This window comes from Tinamus guttatus, unplaced genomic scaffold, assembly GCF_059628265.1.
Source record: "Tinamus guttatus ecotype Peru unplaced genomic scaffold, ASM5962826v1 Tinamus_guttatus_pri_ptg000143l, whole genome shotgun sequence".
In the NCBI taxonomy this organism is placed as follows: Eukaryota; Metazoa; Chordata; class Aves; order Tinamiformes; family Tinamidae; genus Tinamus; species Tinamus guttatus.
In genome coordinates this window covers 307089-323283 of record NW_028288677.1, presented here as the reverse complement: position 1 = coordinate 323283, position 16195 = coordinate 307089, and the positions used below count along the sequence as shown (strand labels likewise).

Genomic DNA, 16195 nt, shown 5'->3' with positions numbered 1-16195 from the left:
CCCTGGACTCAGGAAAAGAAAAATGCTAGTGGACCACTATTACAGGAGGTAGAAAGCCATCCACAAGAGTTGCCTGCTTTGCTAGACCTGTCTGTGTATAGAATTCATGCTTTAGGGACCAGGAGACACGGGGAGATGAGTTTTATCTTTTAAGGCAGTGTAATTCCCTCTTTTCTGATGTAATTCTTCATGGGTCTTGTAGGTTGGTTATTTAAAGCATTTTGGTACTGGCAAGAATGACTACAGCTCCATTTACTGTTATGGGATATACTGTGTGTGTCTAACCCTCCATTCACTCTGCTTGAAAACTCACCCCAGAACATCGGTGCGTATTAGGATTCATTTATTTAAAAAAAGCAAAGTTTTGTCTTTATGGTCTTTGAGACCTAAGAGCTAGGGAAAGGATTTTTTTTTTTTGGTGATTTGACACTGTGCTGTGTTGAGGGTGAATCTGCCATTCTTTTACCTAAGTACTCCCAAGATTTATGTATTTCCATATGGAAGTGCTTACAGGATACGGTATCAGGCCTTATGGTGGTGAAGCTCTTAAATGTGAGAATTTAACACTCGGACTGGACAAGCAGAAGCCCTGGTACTTGCTGGCAAAGCCTTGTAGCACCTTTTGCTTTTGGTAAATAACATATCCGTTACTATGGTGTGGAAATAGTGACTGTGCATGATGAGATAAATCCTATTTAAATATCAGCCAGCTGGGAACTGCCTTGAGGGAGCCCGGAGGTGATTTGGCAAAAGGTAGATCATTTTGTGCCTGGGGTTTTGGTTCTCTTTCCGTATCGAGGCATTAACAAGGGGGGCACTAACAAGGTTTGTAGAAGGCGCTGAGGAGCTGAGCTCCCCTCTGGTCTATTTTGATGATTGTTTTTAAATGGAACAGATTTGGGAGTTTGCATGGGTTAAGCTCAAGTCCTGTTGATCACCTTGGGGCATCAATGTTGTTCATGTGGGAGAGCAGAGGGGGGCTCTCGCCTTGTCTTTTCCTCCGTTTCTTATTCAGAAAAGGGTGTTTTTCTCCCCAAACTGCTGGATTATTTAATTGTATCACTAAAGCACGGTACAAATAGCAAACGGGAGACCTGGAAATGTGGTGTTGGGAGTGCTTTGGAGGTATTAACCTGCCTGTTCTGTACGGGTGGAGATCCAGGCCTTTCTCCTTGAGGATTTTTCCCGGACAGCATCCCAGCCTTGAGGACGTTTGCTCTGGGTGAAAACCATGTCGAAACGGCCTCTTGGGCCTTGAACCTTGCACGAGTGTCCCCAGCTCGATGCCAGCGCTGCCGTTGCGCCCTGGGAATCCAATCCCCCGGCTATCCGTGCGGGAATAACCGGCTAGCAGCACCTCGCAGCCACGGGCAACAGAAAAGGCCCTTTTGGATAGCAAGGAAGCACCATGCAAGGCAGGGCCTGCTTTTACAGAAGGGAAAAAAGGACATTATTATTTTTTCTCAGACTTCTGCAGTGCAGAAGATAGTTTTTTGTTTGTGTTTTAACAGCCGACCCAAAGATCTGTCTCCTGAACAGGTCCTGCTCCTCAAGGTTGGAGCAAGGTCTGGATCCTGGCTTTTCCTGGGAAAAGGGGCCAGGGATAAAGCTGGTGTCCCTGCCTCCCCCTTCTTCTGTTATTTAACTGTGTATGTTCATTGTACATGCAGTGACCGTCATAGTGTGCATAGTCTTGTGCGACCTGCCACGTGTAAAAAATAAGAACAGAATTAATAAACTTTTTCTTCCTTTTTTTTTTTAAAAAAAAAAATACCTGTTGTGTGTTGCTTGATGGCAGCAGTAGCGATGCCGGCGCAGTGCTGCGGGCGACCCCCTTTGGGCTAATTGGAGGTACGAACGCGTCAGAACACCAAAAAAAGGGGATTTTTTTTGTTTTTCTCCTCACGTTTCCCCACGTTTCCTCAGGGCCCTTCCCGCCCTCCCGCGCGCTGCGCAGGCGCCGCCGCCGCCGGCCCAGTGCGCAGGCGCGGCCTCCGCCGCCTTCCGGTGCGGGCCGGGGGGGGCCCGGTGCGGCCCAACGGCCGGTAACGGTCGCGCCGGGAGCCGGTAACGGTCGCGCCGCGTCGGGACGGGGACGGAGGGGCGGAGGCTGCGGGATGAAGGCGGGAGAGACGCGGGACGGCGGCGGATCCTGTGAGGGCCGCGCGGAGCGGAGGCCCCGCGCGCTCCGTTGCGGTTCCAGCCGCCCCCGGGGCGCTCGGGCACCGCGGGAGCGCGGCGGCCGCTGTCGAGTTTGGGCGTCCGAACAGCTGCCTGGCCCTGTGTGCCCTTTTGCAGTGGAAAACACCTGGAAAAGGTCAACCCTGATCCTCTTGCAGGGTGTTTAAAGCGCTGCAGCTCCTGCAGGTAAGGATCAAAGTTAAAGAGGTCACTGAGTCGCTAGGGAGAGCCGCGTTTCTGTGCGCAGGGGTGCGGTGTCAGGAAAAGCCTTCCCTGGGTGTGCAATCTGCTTCACTCCGGTAAAAACGGAGCCCGACGCCCGTTTGGCAGCCAGACTGATTCTGCAGGTTGCATTTAACCGCTCCGTGCAGCGCTTTTCCTAGAACGTTGTTGTTCCATTGCGGACCCGCGAGCTGCGCTCACGTGGCTTCTGCTTTGGCCGCTTAGGGAGGGCGGCGAGCACAGAAATGGACTCCCTGGATCACATGCTGACCGACCCGCTGGAGCTGGGAATGGAGGGGAATGGCACGCGGATCATGGAGGACTGCATGCTGGGTGGCACCAGGGTCAGCCTGCCCGAGGACCTGCTGGAAGATGTGAGTTGAGCAGCATTAACCTTAATTTCTTTCCCTTTCCTCTTTACATGGTGCTCTTTTCCAGTTTTCCCTACTGCAGGAATCCCTGTTAAAGATGCCGGATGCATTTTCATCCCTCCTGTTCTGTGCTTTCTTTAGCCCGAGATCTTTTTTGAAGTTGTCAGCCTGTCTACGTGGCAGGAGGTGCTGACAGATGCCCAGAAAGAGCACCTCAAAAAATTCCTGCCGCACTTCCCTGAAAACAGCCGAGAGCATCAGAACAAGCTCATCTCCGCGCTGTTCAGCGGGGAGAATTTCCGTTTCGGAAACCCCCTGCACATTGCCCAGAAGCTCTTCCGAGGTCGGTGTGTTCAGCGTATTTTGGGAATCACGTTTTTCACTTACAGCTGGTGAAAACTAAGTTTTAAGCTTTTTTTTCCCTTCCAGATGGGCACTTTAATCCTGAAGTTGTGAAATACAGGCAGCTCTGTTTCAAGTCCCAGTACAAGCGCTACCTGAGCTCTCAGCAGCAGTACTTCTACCGACTGCTCAAGCAGATCCTGGCGTCCCGCAATGTGAGTCTCTTCATGGTGTAGTCCTGCGTTCCTTGATGCTTTCTTTGCAACAAGTGTTTTTTTTTTTTTTTTTCCAAATGTCTTGGTATTTGTTCCTTCACCATTCTTACAGTGATCCCTTTTAATAAGCGCTCCTTGCCTGACTTTTCAGTGCCCCCTATAAGATCACTTCAGCAATTTTTATATTCACAAAGATATATATGAAACTTCAGGCTTTGAAGTTCTCATTTTTTCTATTTGATCTTTTTATTAAGTTCAGACGTTTAAACATGTGAGACGTACAGGTGAAGGAGGAAGTGTATCTTTATAAAACCCCTCACAGTGTCACCTCTGTCTCATCTTCCAGTACTTGCTGGATCTAGCTAGGAGAGGAGGGCCCGATATGACCCTGAAGAAAAAGCGCTTCTCACCGGTGTGCGACACCGAAGAACGGGACCGACGGACCCATCGGCGCTACTTGAAGATCCTGAGGGAAGTGAAAGAGGAGTGTGGAGACACTACCTTGTCCTCTGATGAGGAAGGTAACGCCCTGCACTGCAGTAAAGGTTTGGAGTGTCAGCGGGGAGAGCTAAAGTTTTGATACAAAGGCAGTGTCTTTGATAGAAGAGTGGAAACTGGACCCCCCAGTTGCATTGTGCATGAAGAGATAGAATTAAATCACTTTGGAGGTGCTTTCACAGAAACGTGTGTGTTTGTTTATTTGAGATCTAAGCTCCTGGTTTCCAAATTCTCCGTCTCGTTGTCCAAGTCCAGCAGTTCCACTGCGAGTGATCCCCACGTTATCGACTATGGACATGAAAACAGCAGGTGAGAGCCAATGTAGGGTGTAAATAGGATTTGAGGGGTGATGACTCCCTTTGGACTCTCTGAGAAATCTGATAGGAAAAACTTCAAGGTTTCATCTGAAATAATCATCTCCAAAACACCTGGATCATCTTTTCCTGTTTTGTTTTGCTTTATTTTATATTTTCTGCTTGGAGAACTATTGTCTTAACACAAGGATGTACAGCTTGTGTCATACTAATGAATTTTCTTTAATTAGTGTCTAAAGTATCAGCATAGTGCACAGTATAGCGCAGCTGCAGCACAGCTGGATTTTCCCTTCTTTTCACTTACATCCTTAAATCAGCAATTACATGCGGATGCCCCAGGGAGGAGTCTAAAGAAATGGACTGCTTGATTGAAACACTAGATTTCCCCAAATGAAGGAAGATTTAGTGACTGAAGTTTGGAGCTTGTTGAGCAAAAAAAAACAGCAGTCTAAGAAGTCTAAAGTACCATCAGAGCAGTGGGAAACTGTGCAAATCATCTTGGAACTTTTCTCATTGCAGATAGGATAGAACTTGGGGAAAGCGACTTGAGGATGATGTTGAAGAAGCACCATGAGAAACGAAAACGTCAGCCTGTAAGATATCAACAAATCGGAGGGTTTGGACTAGGATTTTGCTCTTTTATTTGTTGTGAAGGGCATTTCTGGCTGTTGTCATATGTGCCTGCCCTTCAACTGTTTATCATAGCCTGCATTTAACTATTGTCACTATCTTACCACTTTTTTCTTTCCTCTTTTTCATTTCTCTGTCACTGCAGGACCACCCAGACCTAATGACAGACGACCTGACTCTTGATGACATTATGACTCGTGTAAACGCTGGCAGGAAAGGTTCCTTAACAGGTCAGTTCTGGATGTATAAATGAATTTTCCTGTCACACTGGAGGGCATTAAGGAAGAAAAGGACTCGTATAAATAACTACAAGAGTGGAATCGACTGGTGAATGAGTGCACAGTCAATACACTTCTGAAAATATGTTTAAAAGCATAGTTAGTTTATAAACATATTGAAATCTAGTAAGATGTTTTCTCATTGTTTTTCTTACCTTTATTGTACCTAAAGCCTTATTTGACCTGGCAACGCTGAAGAAAAAGGTGAAAGAAAAGGAAGACAAGAAGAAGAAAAAACTGAAGATGATTAAATCCGAGGTGGAAGACTTGGCCGACTCCCTAAGCAACGCGGATGGGATCCCACCACTGTCTCAGGGTTCTTCCCCGCTTCCTCTGTCATCTGTCAAAGAGGAGTAAGTGGCCACTGTCATTGTGCAGGTTTTAAAATGTGTATGTCCAAAGTGGGGGACTTACAAAACGTGTAGTGTTCCTCTCTGTGTATGAAGGCAAGTGTTTAATCAGGAAGCTTCACTTGTGTTTTCTTTCCTCTGAAGACCTCTTGAAGACATGAAGCCATGCCTTGGAATAAATGAAATATCTTCCAGCTTCTTTTACCTTCTTTTGGAGATTCTGTATCTGGAAGGGCCTGCTAGTCTCTCTGTGGTAAGCAAGCACCCACACGTCTTACAGGAATCTTTCCAGAAAGGAGAGTTGGGGAATAGATTTTTGGACTCCTGTGTAGCAGAGATTTTCTCTGGCAATATCCTGCTTTAAATTATATAAACATAGATTAGAGATTAACCCCCTGCCCTAGCACTTTGGAATTATGCCACACATTCTGTGTTTAACATATTTCCACAAATGAGTCGATTCAGGTTGTAACTATCTCTTTTCATATCCATTTTTATAGATCATTGTTACCTGTATTATATGTGTATAGGCCAGCGATAGTGTGGGGTATCAGTTTTCAGTGTCATTTGTCTGAAATAGAATCTTATGATTACTTTAAAAAAGTCAGATTTTTTTATATGCGCATGTATATGTATTTCTTTTCCTTTGATGTGTTTAGCTGCTCTGTTTTCTATTAAAATATTCATAGTTCAAATTACGATATCTGTAATAGGGCTCTTTTTTTTTTTCTTTTCTTTTTCTCTTCAGCTTGAGGATAAAGTTCTAGATTGGCAATCTTCTCCTGCCAGCACACTAAATAACTGGTTCTCCTTTGCCTCCAACTGGTCTGAATTGGTTTTGCCTGCCCTGCAGTACTTGACAGGTGACAGCAGAGGTAAGAGTGGCTGCTAAAAACCATACTGATTTCTAATCAGTGCTGGTTTAAGTTTTAACTCCGAGGACAGACACTGTTAGGATTGTAACACTGTCATTTTCTCCTGTCTGTGAGCCTGTGCTTGAAAGAGAAGAGATTTTTCTCTTCCTGGGGCCAAGAGGTTGTGCTCGTGTTTGGAGATAATCAAAAATCAGCTAGAGGAACAATCTACTGGAGACTTGAGCTTGGCCCTAGTGGTTGGACTAGCCAGGCTCCAGAGGATCCTTTCAGCCTGAATTATTCTGTGATTCTCGTTTTTTTGAGAATTTTGGGGATTTTGAGGGTGCACCAGTGTATGATATCTAGGAAATGTATGTCTTTTGTTGCAGATGTTCCTTCCAGCTTCTCTCCTTTTGTTGAATTCAGGGAAAAAACTCAGCAGTGGAAATTGCTTGGTGAGTAAGCTCGACTCTTCTATGATTCCTACTGTAGGAAAGGTTGGCTCTTCTCTCCAGGACTTTACATTTCAGCAAAGGCACTGGACTTTATTTTTTTCTGTTGCTGATCCAGCCACCCTTATGCACACCCTTCAAAGCTGTTAGGCATTAGCCAGTAGGCAAAACTTTCTAAAGTATTGTAATTTTTGATCATATTTGCAGGCTTAAGTGTGCTGAGATTGGGAGTCACAAAGCTGTTCTCCAGTCCCTTTTACAGTCCTTGGTGGAGGTTGTGGAGGCACCAGTTTCTCCTTAGGGATTGTGTGACTGGGTTTATTTAGAATGGGACCCAGCTGCCAATGTCCCCAAAGTGCCTTGTCTGGGGTTGAAGCACAGCCTTTCATATCAGCACAAGGGATGGCTGGGTTTTAGCATGTTCCTGAGCCTGACTGTTCAAGCAGCACAGCTGGAGTGTCCCTGAAGTTGCTTTGTAACTGGTTTGGATGGAAAAGAGATGGGAAAGGAGTGGGAGCTGACTGGGAAGCTTAAACAGCAGGGTGCTGGCTGCATAACAAATAAAGGACTTGTGTTTTTCCTATTTTTCTTCACTTCTTGGATTAGGTTCTTGCCACGATCACGAGAAAGAATTGGCAGCACTTTTTCAGCTCTGGCTGGAGACCAAAGACCAAACCTTCTTCAAGGTGAGTCTGAAGAGTCACGTTTTAGTAGCACCGAACCTGAGTAATACTGAATATTGACTTATCTCTGTTTTTTGGATAGGAAAATGAAGACAGCTCAGATGGCACAACACCAATTCCTAGGGTGTAAGTAGATATCATCAGTTGAAAATTTGTAGATAAGGAGTTTGATCCCTGCACCTCTGGCTTTGAACATTTAGCAGCTGGAAATACAAGTACTATTTAGAATTTATTCCTTGGTGTGACAAAAAGTTGCAGAAAGGGCAAGAGGGCTAATCCTTGGGGATATCCTTTGGAATTGTGGTTGTCTTGTTGCTGCACAGAACTGATGGTGATCTTTGTTTCAGAAGGACTGACTATGTAGTCCGACCTAGCACTGGAGAGGAGAAACGTGTTTTTCAGGAGCAGGTAAGAGAGAATCTTCTCCATTTTAGACCCGCACGTTGAAACGCTTTTGTGTTGTACAATATCACAGTGTAAATGCTCTGTCTCTTCATGGCTTGTGTAGCACGAGCTTCAGGACTGTTCCCTGTGTTTCCTGCTGAGCTGTGCCCCTCTTGTTTGCGCACACAGGAGCGTTACCGCTACAGCCAGCCCCACAAGGCTTTCACCTTCCGGATGCATGGCTTTGAGTCGGTGGTTGGCCCTGTGAAGGGGGTGTTTGACAAGGAAACGTCACTAAACAAAGCCCGAGAACACTCTCTCCTGCGCTCAGACAGACCAGCGTACGTCACCATCCTGTCCCTCGGTAAGGTGCATCCTTTGCAGAAAAAAGCAATTTCAAGGCATCCCCGTTATCCCTTTAGTGAGCAAATAAGCGCTGTGAGAGTGAGGCTAAAGCAACACCCAAACTGCAGAACTTGGCTAGAACCAGAGAATTTTAAGCTCTTGATTTTGCTGCTGCAGTTCGTGATGCTGCCGCTCGCCTTCCTAACGGCGAAGGAACCCGCGCTGAGATCTGTGAGCTGCTCAAAGATTCCCAGTTCCTGGCTCCCGATGTCACAAGTGCTCAGGTAAGTTGGATGTCACCTCTTGCCTCCAACACACGCTCCTCGAATACACTAATCCAGACAGTATTCACTAAGTAATTCTTATACTCCCTGAACTTGCAAGGGGGAATTGTTATTTCTATCATTTTTGTGAGCTGCAGCTTCAGTGAACTCTGGATGATGGAAAACCAGCTAGAAAAGCCACGTAATTAATATCGTGTCACGTAGCTGCTCTTAGTTTAGACTGAGAAACACCCTCAATTCTCAGACACCAGCTTTGGGCCAAGTTCCATTTAATCTGAATAGGAGAGCAGCACCTTCTGCTGCAACATCTGTTCTTAAAGGACAGCCCGCCCTTGCTCAAGTGAACATTGCTAGTGAAGTTTGAGAGTTTTATGCCAAACAGGATTTACTTTCCTAGTCATGACCTTTGGCCAGCTAAAGCTGAGGCATCTTGTGATCCTGTGAATTCTCCATTTCCAGGTTAATACTGTTGTCAGTGGCGCTTTGGACCGCTTGCATTACGAGAAAGACCCCTGTGTGAAATATGATATTGGCCGCAAGCTGTGGATTTACCTGCACCGGGACCGGAGTGAGGAGGAGTTTGGTAAGCCTGGCTTGCTGACACTGCCCAATTCTGTATTTTCCAAAGCAAAGATGTTTATAAAGCTCTTTGTGTGTTTTGCTTTCCCCACTTCAGCTGGATAACAAACATGAATTTATCAGTCCAGCTTTTTTCTTCCCGCAGTCAGTTTGCTAAGGGGAGTCCATCAACTAAGTCCAGTCCTACATTATAAGGTGTCAGTTTGAAAGGAATCTTTGTTAGATTTTACAGTGAATTACCAGTGTTGGATGGCCACTTCCCTAACTCAGTTTGCCTGTGCACAGTTCAGGAATGGTTACTAATAATTTATGTTTGCAGAACGGATTCACCAGGCTCAAGCTGCTGCAGCAAAGGCCAAGAAAGCTCTCCAGCAAAAGCCCAAACCTCCAGCGAAAATGGTAAGTTACCCAGCTTTTTGTAGGTGGTTTTAGGATTGGAAATGAGATTGGGACTTAAATTAATCCCTAAACTCTGTATCCCCAACAGATAAAATTTACCCCTATTTGAATTCTCTCTCACTTGTGTGAATGTTAGCCCTGTACCAGTGAACTGCCCCGAGAGGAAGGTCCTGGCCACAGGAGCTCCTGCTCCACGTGCTTCTTTGCAGAAGTCGAGCAGCAAGGAGAGCTCTGCGAAAGGCCCCCCTAGCAGCAGCGCCGAGCCCGGCCAGCTGAGCCTCAGTGACTCCAGCCTGCCCCCCACGCCCGTGACGCCGGTGACCCCGACAGCGCCGGCGCTGCCGGCCACCCCCATCTCCCCGCCGCCGGTGGCCGTGGTCAGCAAGAGCGGCCCCAGCGCCGCCTCGGAGCCCACCAAACCCAGCCAGAGGTCTGCTCTCCTCCTCTCCCTCGCTGCTGGCTGTTGGGTGCGCTCTCCCTCACCTCCTCCGTGTGTCTCCTCTCCGCAGCGTCCTGCTGATGTCGTCGCCGACCATGCCCCAGCTCGGCACGCTGCTCTCCTCGACGCAGGGCTCCCCGGCGCCGCCGGCAGCGCCCGCGCGCGCGGGAGGCCACGCGCCGGCCTCGGGGCTGCCGCAGGTGCGGGTGGTCACGGCCCCGGGCAGCCTCCCCGCGGGGGCTCAGCAGGCGCCCGTGGTGACGCAGCAGCAGCCACCGCCTGCGCCCGCGCCTCCGATCCGCGTTCCTGCCACGGCCTCGCAAACCAAGGTGCTGCCTCAGGTGAGACTGCCTGGAAACAGCCAAGTAACTGTCGTTTCTGTCCCGTGGGGCCCGCGGTGTTCTTGAAGTGGTGAGCAGGGCTCATTTGCCTCCTTGGACCGTGCAGGTAGCTAGAAACAGTTGTGCATAGTACTCCTGGGTCCCTCTTTTGCTCCCCTTTTATTTTTGTTTCTGTGACGCTGCTAACAAAGCTTAACAGCAGAAAAGTCCATAGAACTTACAAAGGCTAAGGCATGACACGAAAAGGATGAGTATTAATCTGTTAGTGTTGTATCAGGCTGTTCATGAGCTGTCTCTGTGTCTCTCTGCAGGCTGTGATGACTCTGCCAGTGAAAGCTCAAACCAGCCCCGTGCAGGTGCAAAGAGCGGGCGCCTCCGTGACGGGACAGACGGGCATCGCCGTGGCAGGGCTGTCGGCAGCCCCCAGCGGTGCTGTGAAGCCAGTGACCAGCTCTCCAGGCAGCTCTGCTCCAAGCACGTCCTCTACCACTGTCATCCAGAACGTGGCTGGCCAGAATATCATCAAGCAGGTGAGAGGAGCATGGGGACTCACTCGGTGCCTTGGCTGTTTCCTGTTTTTGACAGACTTGATAGGCAAATACGTAAAAATCATGAAAGTTGTAGTGAGCCGTGTTACTATGTGACTTGATTCACTTCCTCTTGGGAGGTTTTCTTTCTGGCTGTGCCCATGGTCGGGTTTGATGGAGTTGCCTCTCTGGTCTCTTGCAGGTGGCTATTACAGGGCAGCTCGGCATGAAGACGCAGCCAGGAAGCAGTATTCCCCTCACGGCTACCAATTTTCGGATCCAAGGAAAGGACGTGCTGCGCCTGCCGCCCTCCTCCATCACCACGGACGCCAAGGGCCAGACGGTGCTGCGCATCACCCCGGACATGATGGCCACGCTGGCCAAATCTCAAGTCACTACTGTCAAACTCACTCAGGACCTTTTCACGGCGGCCGCGGGAAGCGGCGCCGGCGCCAAAGGCCTCTCTGCAACTTTGCACGTGACGTCCAACCCTGTCCAGGCCGCCGACTCTCCGGCCAAGACCAGCACGGCCACGTCGGCCGCTTCCAGCGCGGCGGGAAGCACCGTGGTCAAAGTGACTCCCGACCTCAAGCCCGCGGAGCCCCCGAGCTCCGCGTTCAGACTCATGCCCGCCCTGGGCATGACGGTGGCCGACCAGAAGAGCAAAGCCATCACCACGGTGGCATCCGCCGAGGCCAAGCCGGCCGCCACCATCCGCATCGTGCAGGGGCTGGGGGTGATGCCCCCCAAGGCCGGGCAGGCTCTTGCCGTGGCCGCGCACGCCAAGCAGGCGCCCTCCTCGGCGGCCGCGAGCGTGGCCGGCTCGGCGCCCTCCGCCGCCGGCTCGCTGCCCGCCGGGAGCGCCGCCGTGTCCAAAGCGGTGGCCGTGGCCTCGGGCGCTGCCGGCACCCCCATAACTCTGGGCGCAGGAGCCACCGCTGTGCGGCAGGTCCCCGTGAGCACCACGGTGGTGTCCACGTCCCAGGCGGTAAGTAACGCTCCGCTTTTTCTGGACGGGGGGGACCGAGGGGAACGCTGAAGATTTGTGCTCTGAAAACCGCTCTTTAGGCCCACGAGGGCTCACACCCTGCAACTGATTTCATCATGCTGCAATTGTGCTTAAATACTGAGTGACCAGAGCAGATGTTTGTCTTCCCTTCGCACCTGTAGAGAGTAATATAAAATAAACTTCACCTATCTGAAGTCCTCCTTGCAGTTAAGCGTCTTGCCCCGCACCTCTGAAATAATTTCCCTTTGTGGTGGTATCAGAACTGGATGTGCTTGTTGCTTGTTTGAATTTATTTCATGAGTTCCCAATTTAAGACCGTTTTAACGCCCAAAGCTGGCAGCACCGTATCTTGAAAGCTGAATATGTGAATGGGCATTATTGTAGTAGGATAAAAACTACTCCCAAGACCCCCTAACATAAAAAAAGCACTATAATTGCATGTTGTGAGGCAGTTTTTTTCTGCTGAACCCTGCACTGCTCCTCATATGTTCTTCAACTTCTCCAGGGGAAGCTGCCGGCCCGAATAACCGTGCCCCTGTCGGTGATCAGCCAGCCCGTGAAAGGCAAAAGTGTCGTCACTGCCCCCATCATCAAGGGCAACCTTGGGGCCAAGTGAGTACTTTGCGTGGGAAGAGCTTGGAGAAGCTCTGTGACAAGTCAGGGTCTAGAGACCGCAGTACGAAAGTGACCTGAGTCTGTAGGGCCATTGACAGCAAGAAATTAAATTAATTTAGTGTCTCGTGATGAGAACTTGGTCTGCTGAGGGGCCCTGAGATGTAGGTTCGGTCCAAAAATGGTCTCTGCTTGAAAATAGTTATTAGAGGAATCCTGTGTGTTTGAGCAAGAATTAACCTGACAACAAAGCTAGAAATATTTGTTGTCTGGGACGCGCTCTCTCTGTTAAAGAATTCAGCTCAGTGTTAACTGCATCCATGCTAATTCTTGTGGCATTCAGGTATTGGAGTCCTCTTGTTTATTCTTCCATGAATTCTGGTCGTGTCTCCCTTAGTTAAATCTTCCAGCAGAACACCGTGTGCCTTGCTATTTTTTGCCTTCCCTGAGAAGTGCTGGGGTCTGATCAGGCTAACGCAGTGGTGTGCTCAGCCCAGAGTTAAAGTGTTTAATTCATGTGATAAAATAATTTTCTCTTGCTGTGAGAACAGTGGACACAAACTTGTCGCTTTTGTAATCTTCAGTCTCATTACTTTAATGAACTAGAGAAATAACTTAAATCTCTCAGCACCTGAAGAACTGTTTAAGCAGACCCAGGAAAGCACTTTCTATAGATGAATCACAAATTAATGTGTTTATCTCAGTGTAGGTTGTTTTATGGAATGGGGCATGGGAGATGTGGCCTGCTCTGCTGTTCACTGACCTCTCCATGCTTCTCTTCCCGTAGCATCAGCGGCTTGGGTAGAAATATCATCCTGACTACGATGCCTGCGGGGACAAAACTCATCGCTGGGAACAAGCCAGTGAGTTTTCTGACTGCACAGCAACTGCAGCAGCTGCAGCAGCAAGGCCAGGCCACGCAGGTAAAACACCTGAAACGATTCTTTGGTTTGCTTTACTTAACACCTCCGTGAGGGCTTTATACTTGATACATGAGATTCCATAAAAAATACATTACGCACGTGCAGTGTTTCACCTCCTTTACCTTCCTAGCATTCAGGTAGGTTTTGAAATGTGTTTTGAAGTACCAGTAGTGAATGTAAAACCAGAAATCCTGCTCGGAAATGTTTCTGACGGATTGAAGGATTCTTGTTGTACAGTTGCCTTTTATTGGTACTCTCTACTTTGGGATCTGCAGGGCTCCATTTCTTGGAGAAGTTACATCTCTTTGTTGTACATCCATGTCTCTGACTACAAACTCGGTGTTCAATAATTCCAAGCAAGTAACCTGCTCTGAGAGCTCTTAGTAACACGCCTGTAGAAGTGAAATGTCCAGTGGGTCACAGTCATTGTTCTGCCAGCTTGTAAAAGCAGTTGACCTATAGCTTTTCCTTGAAAACTAGTCCTTGCTCTCTGATCCTGAGACCTCTCGCCACCATGTGAGCAGTAGATGCACTGATCTTGTGCCAGAGTCTGTTCCTGATGTATTTTGCTGCTTGGTCTTGTTGGTGTAACTGAATTTTTGTTGTGATGAAAGCAGGATGCAAGTGCAAAGCAACAGGAGGTTCTACTTGGCATGAGCTGGATTCTTCTCTTTCTGTTTCAAACAGGTGCGGATTCAAACAGTCCCAGCCTCCCATCTGCAGCAGGGAACAGTGTCTGGCACAACTAAAGCAGTTTCCACTGTGGTTGTGACGACGGCTCCATCTCCAAAGCAAACCCAAGATCAGCTATGAGCTCCGGTTTGGAAGTCCATCTGCTTTCCAGGAACATCCCTGATTCCTTTGGCATCGGAGCTAGGGATCGGACTGAAATCCACCACGTGCCAAAAGCAACGTGCTTGTCTGGAATCAGCTTTGTGATGTCTAGGAAGCAACGCCACAGCAAAACGTGCTGTGCTTCCAAAACAAGGTGTTTTCAGGCCCGATGTGTAAAGCCAAGTCCTGTGGCGCGGATCGTGTAAGAAACGTCTCCCTGCTTTGTTCTCTTCCATCCAAATGGCTTTTTCCCAAAGGCCGCCTGTCATTTCGCTGCATTTCGGGTTGTAGACAAGGCAGTTAATCTTGAGTCTTCCTTAACCAGTGCAGCTTGCTTGGGAAGGGGTGATTCTTTGGCTTTCCAAAGCCACCACGAAGATGCATCCTTTTCCTGGAGACTAGTTGTCAGGACTTCAAGTGACTTAGACTCGTACACCAGAGTTGGTAACATAGCCTGGAAGTAGATCCCTAACACATTCACTTTACTATTTATAGACTTTTTTAATACCTCTCCCCTGTCTCTGCGCTCAAACTTCATCCCACTGAACAGATCCCGCTTCCATGTCCCACGTTTGTCAGCTTTTGTTATGCTTAAAGGCAGGAAGAGTCCCTCAGCAAGGCATTCCTTGTGGAAAAAGTGCTAGCAACCATGGGAAAGGGTGAGAACTGGAGGAAATGTAGAAAATCTTTGTGTGCACAAGTGTGTCAGCAAATGGGGTATATTGGAAAGGAAAAAGAGAGCATTCACCAGAAACTTGTTCCTTTCGTTTTCTTCAACCACCTTTGTATCAGTCAAACAGACTGTAGCTTGTTTTAAAAGAAAATAAAAGGACTGTGATTTCAAATATACCCAAGGATTTGGATGGAGGAAATGTTTTAACACGTGAGCCTGGCCTTTAGTTTGATTCTTATGTTTGCAATTTTTGTTTTCTGTATAAATTGTTTGAATTTTGCACATAACCAGAGACAAATCTGTTGCTGTTCTGACACGACCTGGAAGTATTCTTGGCATGAAAAGAAATGCTGGACTAGGAAAAGAATAAAAGTGCAGAAAGCCTTAAAAATCTGTCTACCATCTCTCTGTTATTCTCTACAGCATATATATAAAATATATATAATATATATATATATTGCTCTGGGTTATATATTATTGTATATAATCTTGCAGCCTCATTGGGAGCTGTTAAGAACCCATTGCCCCGGAGCAGAGCAGGCGGCTTGGCTGGGCATCGGTCCTACAATAGCTCACCTAGTTTGGGGTGGATTGCAGGAAATCAGGTATTTCCATAAAAGGAGGGGATAGCAGCAAGTATTAAGTAGGACACACCAAAAACAGCACTTTCAAGCCTGCACGTGCAGTAAGGTTTATATATATGCAGCCAGATTTTACCTGTTTTGGCAGGAAGGCTCAGGGTTTGTTGCCTTAAGGCTGGATTTAATCCCTGCTTACACTTTTGCTGTTATTTTTTGAAATACGAGTCAAGCAGCTCGGAGAGCAACAATTTAATTGGTTTCCAAGTAAGTTTTCCCATCTTATTTCCAGGTAGACCTTGGCAGTAGAGCCAGACCAGGTCATGGATTTGCAGGTGCTAATTACTTCCTCAGAAAGGAGTTCTTGGGCTGGCAATTACCAGTCAAAGGTAGGAGGCTGTTATTTTCCCTCCAGACAGATATATTAGGTGGGCATCAAGGTGTCATCATCGATATCTAGCTGGGTTTTTATTTTTGCAAAAGGTCTTTGGGCGCTTTCCAATAAAAGAAGCAAAAACCGTTAGCAAAAATTGGAAGTTGAAACAGGCTGAGCAAAATTCCTGCCCCTTCCCGCACCTTTGAGCTTTCCACATTCTCCGATTTCACCGGCCTGCAAGGCTACAGCATTGCCTGGGCTGGCTGGAATTTGCAGCAGAGCTAGCAGAAAAAGAAAGGCCATTTCAGGCCACATCGCTGTACTATTAAGGCTATTTTTTGACTTTTTTTTTTTTTTTTTTGGTATGTTTGTAGTAAAAAGAAAGGTACTGATAGGTTTTGACACATGCCAAGAGTGAAGGAACTCTGATACGCCACCGTCTGCCCCTGACTTTTAAGGTCATTTGGCTCTTTTCCCTTCCAAATTAAAGCGTGGGTTTGAA

At 47.9% G+C, this 16195-nt stretch overlaps 1 protein-coding gene across 1 annotated transcript; it reads left to right on the top strand.

Moving 5' to 3' along the window:
* Nucleotides 1-2036: 2036 nt before the first annotated feature.
* Nucleotides 2037-14312, top strand: NFRKB (nuclear factor related to kappaB binding protein). Its single transcript, XM_088522031.1, has 26 exons — nt 2037-2067; nt 2629-2777; nt 2916-3117; nt 3204-3331; nt 3678-3852; nt 4037-4138; nt 4663-4736; nt 4919-5003; nt 5224-5404; nt 5546-5654; nt 6150-6276; nt 6645-6710; nt 7314-7393; nt 7473-7516; nt 7738-7798; nt 7964-8138; nt 8297-8403; nt 8863-8986; nt 9302-9381; nt 9591-9811; nt 9891-10161; nt 10473-10691; nt 10891-11676; nt 12203-12309; nt 13097-13232; nt 13920-14312. The coding sequence occupies exons 2-26, from the start codon at nt 2649-2651 to the stop codon at nt 14043-14045; spliced, it is 3915 nt and encodes a 1304-aa protein (XP_088378157.1). The 5' UTR covers nt 2037-2067; nt 2629-2648; the 3' UTR covers nt 14046-14312.
* The last annotated feature ends 1883 nt before the right edge of the window (nt 14313-16195 follow it).

Coding starts and splice junctions, on each gene's coding strand:
- NFRKB (XM_088522031.1), top strand. CDS start 2,649: ATGGACTCCCTGGATCACATGCTGACCGACCCGCTGGAGCTGGGAATG. Junction 5,004..5,223: donor CAGGAAAGGTTCCTTAACAG/GTCAGTTCTGGA, acceptor TTGTACCTAAAG/CCTTATTTGACCTGGCAACG. Junction 6,711..7,313: donor TCAGCAGTGGAAATTGCTTG/GTGAGTAAGCTC, acceptor TTCTTGGATTAG/GTTCTTGCCACGATCACGAG.